This window comes from Sardina pilchardus, chromosome 19 (genome assembly GCF_963854185.1).
Source record: "Sardina pilchardus chromosome 19, fSarPil1.1, whole genome shotgun sequence".
NCBI classification, from domain to species: domain Eukaryota; kingdom Metazoa; phylum Chordata; class Actinopteri; order Clupeiformes; family Clupeidae; genus Sardina; species Sardina pilchardus.
This window is the reverse complement of record NC_085012.1, coordinates 14,635,730-14,655,748: the sequence shown is the minus strand read 5'-3', so window position 1 is coordinate 14,655,748 and position 20,019 is coordinate 14,635,730. Positions and strand designations below refer to the sequence as shown.

The window sequence follows — 20,019 nt, the reverse complement described above, 5'->3', positions numbered from 1 at the left end:
AAATGATCAAGTTTCAGCACAGATTAGCTTCACGTGGTTCTGATAAGATTATTGGAAATATTCAGCCATAAGAATGCATTCTCTAGGACTAGGCCGAGGCTAGCCTGCAATTTAAGCCTACCTGACACTGACAGATTTTGACAAGAATTTGGGAAAGACTCTTCAAAGATTGTAGTCTTTTAACTAATTCCCCTCATTCAAGCTTTACTCAAAAGACTACAATCTTTCAAGAATCTTTCCCAAATCTTGACAAAGTCTGGCAGTGTAGGTTTCAGCCATAGGTTTCAGCCCACGGCAATGACTCCAGCTGTACTCCATCGATGCACAGGAGGGCACTATTCACTCTGTTTGTGGTTTGTGTGCGCATGTGTGACAGTCGGCCATGGCGGCGATGTATGTTTGTCCATGAGGCGGGAAGGGAGACCTATTATTTCGGATTAACACGAGCAACACCAAAGTTAACGATTATGGCTGGAGTATTCGACATAGATTTGGACCAGCCGGAGGAAAATGTTTCCGACGAGGAGCTGGAGGAGGTAATTGCGCTGACACGTGTGGTAGCATGTTGTGTTGAGCTAACGTTAACGTTGTGCTAACACAGGCCCGGTCTGGTGACAGACGAGGGAAGGCCCATTTTTGACAACGCCAGCGATACTCTGATATTCTGCTAGCTAACATTAGCGTTTGCGTGCCCCTGCAACTGCTAGCCTTTTCGGCTTCTACACTAAACTGTCATCTTGAACACCAGCTGACACCGCATGGAGTTTTCGAAGTGTTGGCAATACCCATAACGATTTATTACCTTAAATAACTACAATAAAGCCGGAAAGCTAGCTCCAGCCATGCACGCATAGTAACGTTAACGTTATGATATTCCGGCCACAAATTATTTGATCGTTCCAGCTGGAAGTCACCTACATTATTAACGTTAGTCAACTTGCCTAGTTTTGACTTCAGCCTTTTATTGCATCTAAATCAAATGGGTTTGGTTGGGCTCAGTGCTTTCGAAATTCACGACTGTCGTGCTGAACGGCCAGACTTTGGGCATGGATCATGAAGCTAACTCGCTTGTCAAAGTTAACGTCGATGTTGCCAACATAACACAGGCGTGCGGCGCTTTAAACCTGTGCCAACTTAAGCACTTAGATTACAGTGTTGCACGCATCATGCAATCGTTAGCTAACTTGTTGAGCTTGTATTAGTCACTCAAGTACGAGTTGAAGAACATATTACTGTATGATCCTGGATAAATACTTCTGGCAGCAGTGACAGCAATAACATTAGCGTAAACCCTCGGTGTTTTGATTCCCGTTACGGTTGATGTTGACTTGTGTGACCCTTTTACTGAATATTAAATAGTACTTGTACTAATACGGAACTTGTACATTGCATTTTGTAATTTTCATGTATTCTGTTGTCATGTATTTTTAGACGCAGATCACTGACTTCATGGATCAATGCAGTGGATTTGAGTTGTAAGTAACTCGACACCTTATGTCAATCATCTACGACTAATTGACACACACTCAAATTCCTATTTTGAGGTTAGCGTTAGACATCTGTTAATCTTGTAGGCTGTTTGTGTGATATGTGAAATCTCACCTGAAACTAGAGGAGTGTAGGAGGAGGATGTAAGGAGAGAGCAACAACTGCTGAGGTTTTTAAAATCTCTGGCCGTGGTCCTGAGTGAACTGTATGTCATTGTGCCTCAGTAACATGGATGATTGTGAGAAGATTGAGATATCCGAGGACAGCGTGAACCAGGGCTCGGAAAACATCAAGCCAGAGTGTTTCGAACTTCTGCGTGTATTGGGGAAAGGAGGGTATGGTAAGGTAAGGACATGAAAGATTTTTTTTAATATACCCGTAATTTCCTGACTATTAGCCGCGGCTTATACATTGATTTTGCAAAATTTCTTCAGCTATGAGGTTAATATAGGGGAGTAGTTAATATGGTTTTGTTTCTTTTAACTTGCATAAAACACTGTCCTGCGGCTTATACACAATGTGGCTTATATGCGGGAAATTACTGTAGTAACTTTGCTGTGTTTTGTACTTTGCTGTATTGAGGCTTATTTCACTTGAGACATCAGAATGTATCTTCTAAAATGGTCATGAAACCTTTTTACCCCTACAGGTTTTCCAAGTCCGAAAAGTAGCTGGAGCAGCATCAGGAAAAATATTTGCCATGAAAGTTTTAAAGAAGGTAATTTTTTTTGTTTTGATTAACCATATTTTTTTGTGCCAACATCAGACAAGGCATCTAATCTGTTTGTGATGGAGGTGATCACTATCCTGTGTTGTGATTCACAGCACTGCAGCTTTCCTTGTATTCACAGCACTGCATTCATGCAGCTTGGTTGTGCGGTTGTCCCCTAGGGAAAGTTACTGATCGCTCATCTCAAAATCTAACATTTTATTCTCACTACATAGTTGCTGGTTATAAGCAGAATTTGGGATCAGAAAGGCAGATGCGCTCAAACTCTGAATTATATAAATTCTTTGGATGCATAAAAAGAAAATAAACTAGTTTAAAGAAAGATAACGGCGTCTCAAATATGTGACCATTCAAAGCGAAATCAGTCGTTTTGTGCACAACGTTATTTTGAGAAAATCAACAATAACAAACTTCCGGGTTAAAATGTTGAATTTCACGTTTTTGCATAATTCGACTGTATACAGTCTACAGTTTCATATGGTGAACGCATTTCACGGAAAAACATACGTTTTGACTGTTAAACCCGGCGAAGATTCAACACATTTGCTGTCATTCCCGTTGTGCACGCGCCGCTTAAAAAGGTGATTTCTCCTCTTCTGGCATATCGTGACAGGAGAACCATGTCAACTTTGGAAGCGGTTATCTTAGCGATAGTTTGTGTAATACCCTCGATATACATATCGTTGGAAAGCTTAGTTTATGGTCGTTCACGTGAGCACAATAACTTAATTTAATATTTTTTACTCAAACGACTGGTTCCGCTTTACAGGGTCACATATGTTCTTGTGCTTTTATTTATCCTGACAGCATGTACAAGACGGACACGTTTCGGCAAACAGCCGTCCTCAGCGTCTACAATCTTTCTATAAGCAGAATTTGCCCACTTAAAAGTGGCAGTAGATAACTGTAGTCTATGAATGTGAAATCAGCTAAGCCTTAAACTTAGCCTGCAGGTTGCGGGCATGGACTAGATGTAACCTCTCGTGCAATAGATGTGGTGTTGATAGTGCATAATGGATGTACTGTTCAATCCACATACTCTGGTCAGAGAATGTTTGTGAGGCATGTTTCATCTGCTGTTTTGTAGTTGTGGTAAATTGCTAAATCCAGACACGTCTTATTTGGTTCACTTGTGGTTAACAAATCAAAGGATGTCTTCCAGGGTTGAAAGGCAGCAGAAAAATGTATGGCCTTTGAAGATAACGTATGGTGACATTAATGGCCTTGGACTAGAAAGCTGTGTTCCCACAAACATTCTTTTTCAATGGCCCTGTCTCTCACACAGACTAGAACCAAAGCATGTAGCAGACTTCCGAGAAAGACCCTTCTCCTATCTTAGCTTCACCCCAGATATTTGGATTTTGGAAAGTGATGCTATGTGTCTGGAGAGACCTGGTTGTGAGGGAAAGGACTCCTAGCATGTGGCTGTAGTTATCATCATGCTGAGGCTGTACTCATTCAGAACCTTTTAGATCTGTAGCAGTACTGAATGTACCTAGTATGTAATAGTACACACACACACACACACACACACACACACACACACACACACAGTACACAGTGTAATGCCTTTCCTGTGCGGTGGGATTTCAGGCTATGATTGTGCGCAACGCTAAAGACACAGCCCACACCAAGGCAGAGAGGAACATTCTGGAGGAGGTGAAGCACCCCTTCATCGTGGACCTGATCTACGCTTTCCAGACGGGGGGCAAGCTTTACCTGATCCTGGAGTACCTGAGCGGTCAGTACAGCGTCAGCAAATGCAGAAACTACCCCACACTCTCTTACCCAGCAGATAAACTGCCCCACACTCTCCTACCCGACAGAGAAATCCTCCCCTGCCTCACACTTCCGTACCCTGCAGAAAAATGACCCCCATTCTCTCCCTGCTCAGGCTGTTGCTGGGGCGCTACTTGTGATCATTAGTATGCTGCTCCGACCTTAAAACACACGTCTCTGCTCTTTGACATTAAGTTTTAGAGAAGAACCCTACAAGTTACAGAAGCTCACTGCCCATCAATTTTGTGCTCTCAAACCTTTGTGTCTGATTTTGTATGTGATTGTATCTGTTAGGTGTGTGTGCGTGTGCGTGTGCGTGTGCGTGTGCGTGTGTGTTAGTTAAGGCTGTATGATTAATTGCAATTACATTATTTTCCCGAAATTGTTCAGCCCTAGTGTGTGTGATATTTGTGAGTGTTAAATGTCCCGTGTGTGTATGTTGACAGGTGGCGAACTCTTCATGCAGCTGGAGAGGGAGGGCATCTTCATGGAGGACACAGCCTGGTGAGGGGAGGCCCTCAGCTCTTATACACACACCCTCTCCATCTCACACACACACACACACACCCTCTCTCTCTCTGCGTGCACACACCCTCTCCATCTCACACACACACACCTTCTCCATCTTGTCACGTGGCTTTTCAGATGTGTGTTTGGGCGAAAGCTAAAGGCTTTTTACTGTCAGCTTTTATTTGGCAGAAATCTCCATGGCCCTCGGCCACCTGCACCAGAAGGGCATCATTTATCGAGACCTCAAGCCAGAGAACATCATGCTCAACAACCATGGTAACGCACTTAAACACTAGCTAGCAAGCTAAATAAACAACCACATTGACATACAGTAGCCCTCCCAAATGTTAGCAAATAAGCAAGCCTGTGAAGGTAAGGTTTCAAAACTCTAGTAAGCGCACAAACCAAAATAAAGCTCCAAAAGGTGAAGTGATAATTGTATTCAAGGGTACATGTATGAAAGCATTTAGAGTGTGACACTGGTATACCAGTGCAATGAAGGAGTCAGCAGCATCTGTTAGGAGAATCCCGGCAATTTTTCACACATATCTCTATTTCTCAAGGTCGCCGAATACTGTCGGTATGAAAAAAAAAAAGAAAACAATCTGCGAATACCAACAGTACTCGGCAACCTCGAGAAATAGAGATCTAAGTAGTACTTCGATCTGTATTTCTCGAGGTCGCTGAATACGGATTGTATGGAGAAAAAAAAAACAATCAATTCTGCCTAGCTTGAGTTGATACAGCCACTGACGTCAGCTTCTTCTAGGGTGCTACACTCTCGGGCCATGTTCACGAGCCCTCATTTTCATGCCCCCAGAGTGTAGCGCTGTAGCTGCCTTCTGTAAATGCCTACTTCTCTTATTTTTTTTATTCAGTTGAAATTTTTTTTTTTTTTAAGTATATTTTTTGGGCTTTTGTGCCTTTCATTTTGACAGGACAGTAGAGAGAGACAGGAAGCGAATGGGTGAGAGAGTCGGGGTGGGATCCGGAAAGGACCTCGGGGCGGGAATCGAACCCGGGTCGCCGGCGTGCGGTGCAGGTGCCCCAGCCAGTTGCGCCACGGCTGGGGCCTATTCAGTTGAAATTTGACTGGATGTATGCTTTTTTTTCTAGGCCACGTGAAGCTAACAGACTTTGGTCTGTGTAAAGAGTCTATCCATGATGGGACGGTTACGCACACCTTCTGTGGTACCATAGAATACATGTAAGACACTCCAATGCTATTCAACATTCCACTACCACTTCTTCTGTGGTACCATAGAGTTCATGTAAGACACACCACTGCTGCTCTGACCCTGATGGACGAACAGTATGTCCAATGTTCTCATCGGCTGTTGTTGTAGTTGATGTGGCGTAGAAATGTTCTTTCCTCAATTAGGTCAGGTGTTCTGATTGGTTGCGGGTGTGATTGATATGTTGTGATAATTGTGTGTCCTTGCAGGGCCCCAGAGATCCTGATGAGGAGTGGCCACAACAGAGCGGTGGATTGGTGGAGCCTTGGCGCTCTCATGTACGACATGCTGACGGGAGCAGTAAGTTAACACACACAGCAATGTCACCTTAACCCTTACCTAGCTACCCATCTCTGGCCCACTGGAGCTCACACTACTAACCACTGTACCATACTGTACATCACTCTCTACTGTATCACTCTCTCCACTGCATCACTCTCACTGCATCACTCCCCACTGCATCACTCTCCCCACTGCATCACTCGCATCACTCTCTACTGTATCACTCTCTATTGCATCACTCCCCACTGCATCACTCTATTATATCACTCTCTACTGCATCACTCTCCCCACTGCATCACTCTATTATATCACTCTCTACTGTATCACTCTCCCCACTGCATCACTCTATTATATCACTCTCTACTGTATCACTCTCCACTGCATCACTCTCTACTGCATCACTCCCCACTGCATCACTCTCTACTGTATCACTCCCCACTGCATCACTCTCTACTGTATCACTCTCTACTGCATCACTCTCCCCACTGCATCACTCTATTATATCACTCTCTACTGTATCACTCCCCACTGCATCACTCTATTATCACTCTCTCTAATGCATCAGTCTCACCACTGCATCAGTGTGTTTTTTTCAGTATGTGGTTGCTTCTGTTAAGAGCAAACAGGTCAAATTACTGACCTGTATGTAAATTGCTTTCTTAGCCACCATTCACGGGAGAAAACCGTAAGAAAACCATCGACAAAATCCTGAAGTGCAAGCTAAACCTGCCACCCTACCTCACCCAAGAAGCCAGGGACCTCCTCAAAAAGGTATGGATGCCGGATGGATGGATGGATGGATGGATGGATGGATGGATGGATGGATGGATGGATGGATGGATGGATGGACTGACTGACTGATCGATTGATTGTTTAACTGATTGAGATCACCTGTGTTATAAATTAACGCCTTTCTCTTTGCAGTTGTTGAAAAGAAGTGCCTCCTCTCGTCTTGGAGCTACCACTGGTGATGCTGGAGAGGTGCAGGTCAGTTTGACACAACACAACTTACACGCTGATTTAGTTTACACACAGCACAACACACATTAGACTACACAGCAGCCATTTACCTGTGCTGGTAACATAAGCTAGGGCTGGCGGCGCAAACATTTCATGTCACAGTTCATGTCACAGTTCATGAATTAATGCCTAATGTTATCCGCGTGTAGTTGACACGGCTAACCACCAAAAACCCAGCTGTTCTAATATTATAGCTTACCAGCTTGTTGAATAATACAGAAGATAAAGAACTTACAAATAATTGCATATTAAATCGCAATATTAGGCAGGAGGAATCGCAATTAGATTATTTAGCAAAATCGTTCAGCCCTATATTGTATGTAACCTCTACAACACACATATAACACACTCAAGTTTTCAGGATGTAGGCATGAATTAAAAAATAAACCTCTCATGAGGAATGCCTGTCCAGCTTTAGCTTGTGTCACTGTCGTTGTTGTCATGGTCACAATCAGCTAAGACCCCATTGGTTCTCCTTTCCCGCAGGCCCACCCCTTCTTCAGACACATCAACTGGGAGGATCTGCTGGCCAGGAAGGTGGAGCCGCCCTTCAAGCCCTTCTTGGTGAGTGTGTGAGTGTGAGTGAGTGTGTGTCTGTCTGTCTGTCTGTCTGTCTGTCTGTCTGTCTGTCTGTCTGTCTGTCTGTCTGTCTGTCTGTCTGTCTGTCTGCCTGTCTGCCTGTCTGCCTGTTTGTGTGTTGGATAGAGAATGAAAGAATAAGAGTCCCTTGGCTGGTGGGGAGTAGTGTTGCACGGTGCACCGATACTACAAAAGAACTCCGTCTAGCTAACTATCCTCACGTCATGTCACATCACATCATGTTACTGTGTCAACAACACTACTAGGGGAGTGTCCATGGTTTATATGTTTGTGTGTGTTGGAGAGAGAGTGATAGCCCCTTGACCAGTGGGTCTCACATCACATGCCTCGCTTGTCCTCCTCCCTCTTGTCTGTGTGCAGCAATCGGCTGAAGACGTGAGCCAGTTCGACTCCAAGTTCACCAGCCAGACGCCTGTGGACAGCCCCGACGACTCCACCCTCAGCGAGAGCGCCAACCAAGTCTTCCTGGTGAGGCCTACCCTCCACTCGGTTACAGCCCAACTACCGCTGATGGTTTTCCCCTCACTACCTCCTCAGTGACTGCGTTTACATGCACTTTAGTATTCCGGTTATGAGGCTTATCCCGATTTTGATCATATTCAGGATATGGTGTTTACATGAACACAGAGAAACCCGGTCATTAATATCCCTGTTTACATGATGAATAATAGTATTCCGGTTACCAACGCTAAAGTTCTATTAGCACTCCGTATCCCGGGTACTAATGTAATGCGTGTTTTGCCTGAGAAACCGGCATAAGGTGTATACATGGAACAGTATCCCGGTTTCTCTGCGAGCACACCACCTAGCATAACCGGAATACTCGTAACCTGGATAAGGGCTTATCCGGGGTTCCGAAATCGGGGTATGATGTTTACATGTGCAAATACAAAACCGGGATACTTCAAAACCCCGATCGTAACCGGGATACTAAAGTGCATGTAAACGCAGTCATTGAGGGTCGAGAGAGCTCACCCATGTCCAGTCGCCAAACCGATTTGTCAGACATTTAAAGACCCAGTTAGCTGTAATAGAACAATAATGCTACTTATTAGATATCATGCAGAATGGCGTTATATTACCAAGTGCATTAGCACCTACAGTGGCTTGCAAAAGCATGCACCCCCCTTGGATATTTCCTGTTTATTGCTTTAATAATTGGTTTTATTGTTAAAAAAGAGGCCTAATTAAATGGTCACACATCCCCTCTTTAATGTCAAAGTGAAAGCAATTTACAGACCCCCCTCTCCTTCACACAGACTCCTCTCTCTCTTTCTCACTTACTCACACACATACACATACTCCTCTCCCTCACACACACTCCTCTTTCCTTCACACTCAGACTCCTCTCTCAGACTCCTCTGTCTGAAAGACTCCTTTCTCTCCTTCACACAAACTCCTTTCTCTCACACAGACTCTCCTCTATCACACAGACACCTCTCTCCGTCACACAGACACCTCTCTCCTTCACACAGACACCTCTCTCCTTCACACAGACTCCTCATATACTAATTTCTCTCCATCACACATACTAATTTCTCTCCATCACACAGACTCCTCTCTCTCTCACACACAGACACCTCTCTCCCCTGCACAGACTCATCTCCATCACAATATAGACCATATAGCATATAGACCCCTCTCCCCTTCACACAGATTCTTCTCTAATTCACAGACTCCTCTCTCTCACACATAGACCCCTCTCTCCTTCACATAGTCTCTTCTCTCCTTCACACAGACTCCTCTCTCACACACACCGATGCATCTCCCTCTTACCGGCTCCTCTCACACAGACGATTCTCTCACATGCAGAAGCATCTCTCCCTTACACAGAGTCCACTCCCTTCTTCACAAAGACTCCTCTCTCACACACACACTCTCCTCTGTTTTCTCTCACTGCAGGGTTTTACGTATGTAGCTCCGTCTGTACTGGAGAACGTAAAGGAGAAGTTCTCATTCGAGCCAAAAATACGCTCCCCCCGACGCTTCCTAGGAAGCCCAAGAACACCCATCAGGTTGGTCGCCATTCTCACATGCGAACACATGTTGAGTCTCTTATTATCATGTCACTACAGGCCTTGTATTTTTAGGTTTTTACTAACCTAAACTAATTAGGTTTTTTTTTGTTGTTGTTTTTTTTTAACTTGATACAATAAATCAAAGGTCTTCAACTCAATGTCCTTAGGCGTTAAAACCATCAAAACTTTTCTTGCTGTCCGTAAGTGTGATTCTGCTTCCTGACCAACCCCCACCCCCTTCTCGCCCCCCCCCACCCCCGCCCCTCCCTCCAGCCCAGTGAGGTTTGCTGGGGACTGGCACGCGGGGCCCCCCCTGCCCGTGGGTGCGTCCCTGGCCCCCCCGGAGCAGGCCATGGAGGAGTCCAGCCTGGAGCAGATGGACGTGACTGCTAGCAGCGAGGCCTCGGCCCCCCTGCCCATCCGCCCCCCCGCCGGCGCCCCCCTGGGCCAGTTCAAGCAGCAGGCGTACCCAGTCATGGCCAAGCGGCCCGAGCACCTGCGCATGAACCTATGACCCATAGCGCCTCCTCTGGGCCGGGGGCGGCTCTGCGTCTGAGTGGAGGCCAGGGTGAAGGGTGCGGGGCAAAAGCACCAGCTCCACCCTGCCTGTTGAGTCCTCTCGTGTGTGTGTGTGTGTGTGTGTGTGTGTGTGTGTGTGTGTGTGTGTGTGTGTGTGTGTGTGTGTACACTGTGCGAGTGTGTGTACACTGCGTGTGTACACTGTGTGTGTGTGTGTGTACTGCGTGAGTGTATTGTGTGTGTGTGTGTGTGTGTGTGTGTGTGTGTGTGTGTGTGTGTGTGTGTGTGTGTCTGTCTGTCAATGCAGCAGTGAGTGAGTAAGTGTGTGTGTGTCTATAGTGTGAGTGAGTGTAAATGTTGATGTATCTCTACGTGTGTGTATGTGTGTGTGTCCCTGCCTTCAGGTCACGCTCAGCTGCCTCCGTGCAGTATGCGTATCAGCATTGGGGCTGGAGACTTTGTGTGTGGAAATACAAAGAGACTTTTGAACTCAAGTATACCATCAAAGAAGAGGACGGGGTGGAATCACAAATGACTATTTCTTTGCACTGTTTTCTATGTGCAAACTAATGACCTGGTGCTCAATGCAAGATGATCAAGTGCTGTCGAGGAGTTGCTGCCGTGGGATGATCTGGATTTTCACGGTGTTGCATGGGATGCAATATAGCTTTCCTAGTCAGTATGAATTGTGTAAATCATTGTGATTTAAAAACAAGGAGGAAGAGAGAGACTTAATTTGCATTAAGCGGAGGTTCGTTGTATGGCTAACGTCTTAAATATTTGACTGAACGGATTCTTACTACACAGCTCAAAGGAATGATGGATCTACACACAAGAACCTCAATAAAGCAAATATGTTTACTTTTTAAAAGCGCCTCATCTGCGGGTTTTAATTTTGCTTCTCTCGGGTCCTATGTTCACGTCCTCACACACCTCATAGGTTCTTAACATAGGGCCACATAGTGGCTTTGTATAGGCTGCATTGAAAAGTGAAAACATATGTATGTAAATGTTTAGCTAAATTGTTCACTAATTCCACATCACTTATCAAGTCAAGTGTCAGGTTTGCCTCTACTGTCACTGTCACAGAGGACGGAGATGACTTAACAATCACTCGTAACACATTGAACTAATTAATTAATTAAAGGAATTAAAAGTTACTATGTGATTGAAAATACTTTGCTTTGAACTAAACAGTATAGGAAAACATTATACATACATGTTGTACAACAAATACCATTAAACATCATTTATACAAATATCACAAGCAAACATCACAGTGTGATAAAATGTCATGTAAACAGTGTAATTGAATTGAAGTCTACATTTTATGAAATCGTAACAAATGGCCTGTAATATTCCATTTAAATCTGATCACATCTGTCATGGAAAAAAATATTCAGTTCCGTTTATTCCGGAATGAAGATGTGTGTCATCAAGACACTGGATTTTTACTTGTTTGCCGAAAACATGTAAACTGGAATATTCCATATTATGATCATCCAATTGCCGCTTGTGACTGCACTGATAAAGAGTTGATGTGCTCGCTGACAGCAAGATGCAGCTCTAGCAACAGTAGGCCTACTTGTGCTGGCCAGTGTGAGTCACCTTGCTGAACGGTACTTTGTGCACGCAACTCCTCTTTCACTCTTGCAGTGCAAGTCAACAGTACTCTTTTATTATTCATTCATTTTAATTTAATGACTTTATTTAATAAGGGAAGATAACTCTTGTAATCTCTCTTTTTTTTCCAAGTGGGCCCTGACCAAGAAGACAAGTGCTATGAGTAGGTTTGATCAGTGCTGTATAGGTTTAGGATGTCTGTTGGCAGTTGCTGGCATGAAAATTGTGCAGTATATTGACCAGTAATGACACAAGAATTTCACAATGTATTGTAAGTGGTCCAGAAAACTTGCATAGTTGATCCAAGTAGGAATAGTTGTTTCCATAACAATACCTTTACTCTGTCAACATGGCAAATGTGTAATCAGGTCATAGCAAGCACTGTGACTAAAACACAGTAATTCTTACTAGCCTAACAACGCACACAATGAGGACTGGTTGTAAGTGTACGCGTGTGTGTGTGTGTGTGTGTGTGTGTGGACGCATCTCCAGAGAACAGAGGATCGCCAGCATAAATCACTATTACACCCACACACACCCAAACTCACTCATACTACCTACTGTATGCTCCTTAGCCTGGCTAACTGTAAAAGTTGATATAGGCTATATACACACAACTGAGATGCTGATGAAATTTGTGTAGTCAGTCTATGATCTGTGACTGATCCTTGCAGATTGGAGACCTGACCATTAGGTTTGGACACCAGGTGAAATGGTGAATAAGACTTGACAAGCTGAAGTTGACAGCAGAAGTCTGTCTGCTGTGAAGCTTTGAAGTTCAAGTTTATTATAGCCATTTCAACAGTAAAAAAAATGCAATTGATAGGAATGTGTTTTGGTATGCTCACATATAATGACAACACAACACCACAAGACTGAAGCCAAAAACAGGCACGCATAAATAGCAGGGGTAACAACACAAATACACAAAGAAAAGTGCATGGATTACAGAAAGCAGCAGTTCAGTTCAGTTGTGCAAAGTGCAAGGTAAACCAGGTTATGGAGTAACCCAAAAAGTGCTTAGTGCATGTTCAGGTGACGAATAGCTTGTGGATAGGTACTATCCCTAAAGCGTGATGTTTTGCATGTGATGCTCCTGAACCTTCTCCCTGATGGTAGGGGTGTGAATAGAGGGAGAGGTAAGAGATTATGTTTTTGGCTTTCCTGGAAATTCTGGAGATGTAATGTGAGGCTATGGTAGGCAGACTACAGCCAATGATTTTTGAGGCCCTGCGCACTACCCTCTCAAGCTGTTGTTTGTCCTGGCTGGTGCCTACCATACCAGACCAAGATGGAGAAGGTGAGTACACTCTCAATGTAGCCTGAGTGTATCATGCCTGCTTGACTGACTCCAAATTTCCTCAGCTGGCGGAGGAAGTGTAATCTCTGGTGGGCTTTGGAAATGATGAGACTGGTGTTCGGGTTCCATGATAGGGACTGATGGATAGTGGTGCCTAAAAAACGGAAGGAGGGTACCCACTCCACTACCTGGCCATTAATGGAGAAGCAGCCAACTATTGAAGGATGTTTTTCCATCAAAGTGGAGGAAGTGTATGTTTCCCATGACTTGCATCTAAGCAGCTGTACAGGGTCGCTGCCATAAACCCGAGTCTCACGTTGCACATGAAAAGCACTGGGGAATATCTTCTGCCATCTAGTGGGCTGTCTCAACCACAGCACGTCCAACCACTTGGCTCGTTCATCTTCAGTATCCCAACCTTATACAGTCTACAACATGCAGTCGAAATGAAGAACTCACAACACACATCTGCAAATATAACTGAAAGAGGTCTATGAGGATTCAAATGTGCATTTATTTTCCCTATAAGTAGTATTATAATTACGTTAATTTTATAGCGAACAAAGTTAGGATACAATATATATATATTTATACCAGAGGCGCGGAATCTGGGTGTTATCATCGACCCCACTCTCTCATTCCGGTCTCACATCAAGAACATCACCAAATCTGCCTTCTTCCACTTGCGCAACATTTCAAGACTCCGGCCATCACTATCCGACTCAGTTACTGAGACTCTCATCCACTCATTCATCACCTCCCGCCTGGACTACTGTAATGGTGTTGTGTCTGGGCTGCCTAGTAAGGCCCTTGACAGATTGCAGTACGTCCAGAACTCAGCTGCCAGGGTGCTAACTCACACCAAGCCCTGGCAGCACATCACCCCCATACTCAAGAAACTCCACTGGCTCCCTGTCAAAGCACGCATCACATACAAAATCCTCCTCCTCACGTACAAATCACTACACTCACTTGCACCCAAATACATTACTGATCTCCTCCACCCCTACTCCCAATCACGGTCCCTGCGCTCCACAGGCAAGGATCTACTCACCATTCCCCGCACCAAACTAAAGACCTTTGGTGATAGGGCCTTCTGTGTAACTGCCCCTACCCTATGGAACAACCTACCATCTCCCATCCATTCTGCCACCTCCCTGTCAATGTTCAAAAAGCACCTGAAAACACACCTCTTCTCTCTGACCTACCCCTCTTAGCCCCCCACCCCCTCCCACCCTCCCCACTCCTACTCTTGTTAAGCGACCTTGAGTATCTTGAAAGGCGCTATATAAATGTTATTTATATATATATTTAAATATACTGTATATATAGAGGTCCTCTTTGCAATATGCCATTCAAAGTGCATGAAAACCTCATTGGGTGCAGATGAGTTAGACCCCCATCTCTTAAAGGTATCTGCCCCTATCATTGCTGAACTCTCGAACCTTTGACTCATATCTTTAATTTACCACTCATCTCTGGTTTTATACCTAAATCTGATATTAGCGATGGCAACCTGCAACGGTGACTCCCCTGCAAAACCACCTTCAAGCTTCCATAGCAAAATTGTTAGAATCCTTTGTTAATGAACAACTTTATACCTTTCTTTCCTCTAATGCCATTTTGTCCATGTCCATATCAGTCTGGGTTTAGGCTAGCCAAAGCCCCATCACAGCAGTACTGGTTGTAAATGATACTGCTGTAGATCGTAAGAAACATTGTGTTGCTATTAGGGTTGGGTACCTATCACAGTTGAACCGATATTGGTACCGGTGCCGGTTCCTGAGGTTCGGTGTCGGTATTCAACGGTACTTTTTCCGATACCGTACCCTTCCCTTACCCTTACCTACCCTTACTGGATCTGTAACACCTTGTTTGTAACAACTACAACATTTTATTAAAACTTTCAAAAAGTTTTTAGCACAATACAAACAATTTAATCAGACTCAATCAAACTCAAACATAGAAAAAAATAATTAGTCCATTAGAGTTATGTGATGATAAAGCTATTTTAGGCCATGTTCCTGAAAAAGGCAATCCTTCCGATTTTTTTGCGTTTAATTTAACAGTAGCCTAGATCAGTGGTTCCCAAACTTTCCCCCCCACGGACCACCTTCTACAGTACACACGCTTGAACACCCCAGGGTAGCCACACCGGGCACTGACACCTCCAACACACATCACCCTGACCTGGACGAACTGCTGAAATGACTTACACAGGGCCACCAGAGTCACCCTACACACATGCACACATAGTGTAATATATACACACACACACACACACACACACACACACATACACACACACACACACACAGACTGTAATATGCACACACACACACACACACACACACACACACACACACACACACACACACACACACACACACACACACACAAACACTCTTCAACACACACACTGCAACTCACACAAACACTCTAATATACGTACACACATGCACATGCAATGATGAGAGAGAGAGAGGTACATGGAAATCTTACTCATCTTTTAGTGCTTGGGTGTGTGTGTTTGTGACCAACAGATAGAGATCTCTTTCAGGTGAATTGAAACCCCCCTCACAAACATCACCCCTTCCACACATACTGTACACACATACACACACACACACACACACACACACACAAACAATTTAAACCTTATTTTAGAGATTTGGGATTTTAGAGATCTCACATTCACACCCTCTGACATTTGTCTCTCTTCCTGTCAGAACATGAGATAAGATCTACACCTTGGTCAGTTTGACAGTTCTTACCAGGGATAGGCCTACTATTCTGATTCATTGCTCCTGGCGCAATATATGCAGGTTGAAATGTACCATTTTAAATTAGCAATAGTAACTTTCGTTTTTGACATAACGTTACACTCAGATATGACCTCAGATGGTGCACTCCGCTCCTGATGCACATGAAATACCGAAATTTAGCACCGTTCCATTTCACGTGAACCAATACCCGGTAATACCGACGTGATTCGGTCGGTGCCGGTAAAAGTACATGGTTCGGTACCCAACCCTAGTTGCTATGTTTATATGTTTATTGATCTGTCAAAGGCTTTTGAGGCTGTTGATAAGCTACCAGAAGCTTTTCTGGGTCTTGATGAACGGTCCTTTACATGGTTTCAAGATGACCTCTCTGAGAACACAATATGTCAATTTCAAATGCATTACGTTTAATAAATGGGGTTCCACAAGGGCCAATGTTGGGTCCTTTACTGCACTCTAAAAAATGCTGGGTTAAAAACAACCCAAATTTAGTTATTTTCAACCCAACTGCTGAGTAAAATGGGGTCCAACACAGCATTGGGTTATCTTAACCCAGCAAATTGGGTTATTAAATTTAACCCAGCGGATGGGTTGATATTTCAACCAATGTGTTGGGTTATTTTGACACGAATGTTTAGTTAAATTTACATAATGTTTGGGTTATATTTGAAACCAAATCCGAAAAAAATCCACTGGTTCATTTTTAAAACACTTCACTTAAATAGCCAAACTTAAAGTCACACATTTTGTTGACAGCTTGGATACAGACAATATATTAGCCTATATGAGAAATGGGCAAGAATAGCCATGCAATGAAATAAAACAGACATGATTATTTATTTTATACTTTTCTTTATTTTTGAACAGTCTGTGATAGGCTACTTCCATGGGCAGGCAGATTCCACGGTCCGTTTCGGGGGTCAGCCCTGTCAATCAAAGAAAAAAAAAGAATCAGTTATTTACAGAGCTTTATATCAAGACTTCCATGAACCATTATCAATGAATGATGTTGACAAACATTAAAAATCCACCAGGAGACCTAATATTATGGCGTTGTTTTAATCCTAATACAGGTAATACAAAACGTGCGTTTGGAGATGAGCTGGATAAGCAGGCTAAAAACGTAATTTCAGTAGTGGCGATGCTAACGTTAGCTAGCCAATGTTAGCACGTTATTCAGTCAGTGGATCCAAGGTGTTTGTAACGCTACTACCAAAATACACCCAATAAGTAACATGGCTATAATATGAAGCTACCCTAAATTAGTTAATAAGATGTTGTTTGCCATGATTATTACCGTCAGTTACGTGTGTTGGGCAGAGACTACTTCGCTGTAGCCTAGCTAACATTAGCTGATAAACCTCAGCTGCACCACAAAGCATAATTTTGTTACTTGTCTGCTAACATTACCTACAGCTGTTATGCTAATTTTAGTTCGTTGTAAAAGTTCGTTTTGTTTCTGTTCAGCGGTTCATACCCAGTGAACATAGAACTGTGTTTTTTATGAGTCTGTCTTTGTGTAGATTTAACATGAACAGATATTGTAAGTTTAAAGTTAACTTAGCTTAACTGCTAGCTAATATAGCTGTCATGCTTGAGGCTGAATGAAATCGTCAGGCAGAATATTCATTCATATCACAAAGGGTATGTCTCTGGGTGGACTTTTAAAATCCGTCTGGATTTCTTTTTAAAATGCAGAAGTTAAAAACAGATACATACCTTCCGGAATCGCCTGATTTCCATTGCATTTGTTGGCAGCAGCTGCTGGACTGGACGGTTGAAAGAATATGGCTATGTCTCATTCCGCCCACTTCTACCCTTCGACCACTTAGTTTTAAGTAGGTAGTGTAGATAACACAAAAAGTCAGTGCACTGAAGGTACCCGGATGACCCCCTAAAAACGGTCAAAAAGTTCAGTGTGGAACGATGGACCCTACTCGCACTAAACGGACGCCATCTTGACTAAAAAGCGGAAGGGGAGGGACCAAGGAGGACGTCGTGGAGGTTTTTCAAATTTGAAAACAATGGCGGACAATTCAACCGAGCCTGTATCGTCGCAGGTCCGGTTGTCTCTGCTTTCATAAATGTAAGCAATGGTGGTAAAACGAGACATTGTACTGTTGTCTAATGCATCACTTACATGTCCCTCACTGACTGAAGCCGACATAATTATTTGGCGAGTTAATAAGCCTAAAAGTTACAGGTTAATGCTACCTAGCTACCTAGCACGTTAAGCCAGACAGCCACTGGGATGAGCATGTTATACATGTTAACTCTGGTATTAATGTAAGTAACAGCAGAAATACAAAACGTTTACTGTTGTCTAATACATTAATTACATGTCATCACTGACTAAAGCCAACAATCATTGGGAGAGTTAACGTAACCTTACATGCTAATGCTACCTAGCTACCTAGCACGTCACGTTTGTAACGTTCATTCCGCCTGTCATTTCCTGTAAGTGTGTTAACAAAAGTGTTGATTTTGGGACAGTACTAATCATTGAAAGTGGGCACTACGGCAGTAAGTGGTCAGTGTCTGCCGATTTTTTTCTTCAACCTCTCAAATAACTATGCAGCTGTGTTAAATTCACCCAGGTGCTGGGCAGTGTGCTCCACATCAGGTGGGGGAGAGGAGGGGCACAGTCCTAAATGGTCAACCCAGCAGCGCTGTACTATCAACCCAACAAGCTGGGTTACAGAAATGACCCAATACGAGTTAAAACAACCCAATAAAATGACCCAGCAGCCTCAACCCAGCGGTTTGGTTGAAAAAATAACCCAGCATTTTTTAGAGTGTGTTTACACTATACATCAATGATATCTGTGTACCACTAGACCACAGTAATGTCCATTTTTATACAGATGATACAATTCTGTATACTTGTGCAACATCTATAGGCCTATAGAGAAAGCAGTATCATGTCTTCAATGTGCTTTTTCAGAGCTCCTTGAAAAGTCTCAGATTGGTTCTAAATGAATCTATAAGACTAAAGTCATGATTTTTTCTAAATCAAGAAAGTGTGATTCTCCTGCCATCTATGAGCTCCCTAAATGGGACACAAATTGAGCAAGTTGCTCAATACAAATTATCTTGGCATTTGGTTAGATGACAAGCTATTTTTTTATATATATAGCTGAACTCACAAAGAAGGTGAAAATTAAATTGGGTGCTTTATACAGGATAAGGTCATGTTTCTCTCCATAACAGAATGTCCATTGTTCAGTCAACTATAATGTCAGTGTTTGACTATGGCGATGTTTTGTATGCAAGCAGCCCCTCACATTGAACTCACTTGATAAGGTTTATCACAGTGCTTTATGTGATTTATTACTGTGATGGTTTCAGAACTCATTATTGTAAACTTTTCCAGAATGTGGGGTGGTCTTCTCTCTGTTGGAGAGAAATACACTGTATCCGTTTTATTTATAAGGCATTATAAGGGAAATTACCTTATCTTACCTCACATCTTAAACACAGTCCTCAACACACGATCACAGGGTTTAGAACTCCTCAAGAGTGGTAAAATAGCCTTTCAGTTCTTTGCGCTAACAAAATGGAACAAGTTACAATAACTATTACAATTACAACATCTTGTAGAAGACAGATTTAAGCCTTACTTGATGTGTACCTAGTCCGCTAGGTATCCCCCATATATAGCCTATAAATACGTTTATATTATATTATTTTTTACTTTTTTTGGTGTTACCAGTCTTTTTGTTCATTGTTAATTTGTTTATTTCTTCTTACTTTGTGATTGTTGTAGCCTATCAGGGCATTGCTGAAAAATAGCTTGAAGCTCAGTCAAGTTCTCCTGAATACAGAATGGTTGAGGATGTGAGGGTGTGTGTGTGTGTGTGTTTAATATAGGCCTATATTAAACACACACACACACACACACACACACACACACACACAGCCTACATATACACATGCACACATAATATATGTGCATATATCTCCATCCATCATACCAAACTTGGTAGCCTACTTGTACGCATTTTGGCCATACATTAGACTACCAGAGAGAGACAGAGGTAGTGGCTGTAGCCTACTGTATGTCAACGTCAGATATTCCGAACTCTTCACTGCGTTTGACCAATCGGCACAAGAAGGCGGAGCTCCTCCTTTG

At 43.2% G+C, this 20,019-nt stretch overlaps 1 protein-coding gene across 1 annotated transcript; it reads left to right on the top strand.

Annotated features, from left to right (window-relative positions):
- The first annotated feature begins 349 nt into the window (after positions 1-349).
- rps6kb1b (ribosomal protein S6 kinase b, polypeptide 1b) lies at positions 350-11,052 on the top strand. Its single transcript, XM_062521768.1, has 15 exons — positions 350-536; positions 1,432-1,475; positions 1,713-1,833; positions 2,138-2,206; positions 3,812-3,959; positions 4,444-4,501; positions 4,683-4,783; positions 5,624-5,714; positions 5,952-6,042; positions 6,688-6,795; positions 6,949-7,011; positions 7,531-7,608; positions 8,005-8,112; positions 9,547-9,659; positions 9,936-11,052. The coding sequence occupies exons 1-15, from the start codon at positions 366-368 to the stop codon at positions 10,174-10,176; spliced, it is 1,605 nt and encodes a 534-aa protein (XP_062377752.1). The 5' UTR covers positions 350-365; the 3' UTR covers positions 10,177-11,052.
- The last annotated feature ends 8,967 nt before the right edge of the window (positions 11,053-20,019 follow it).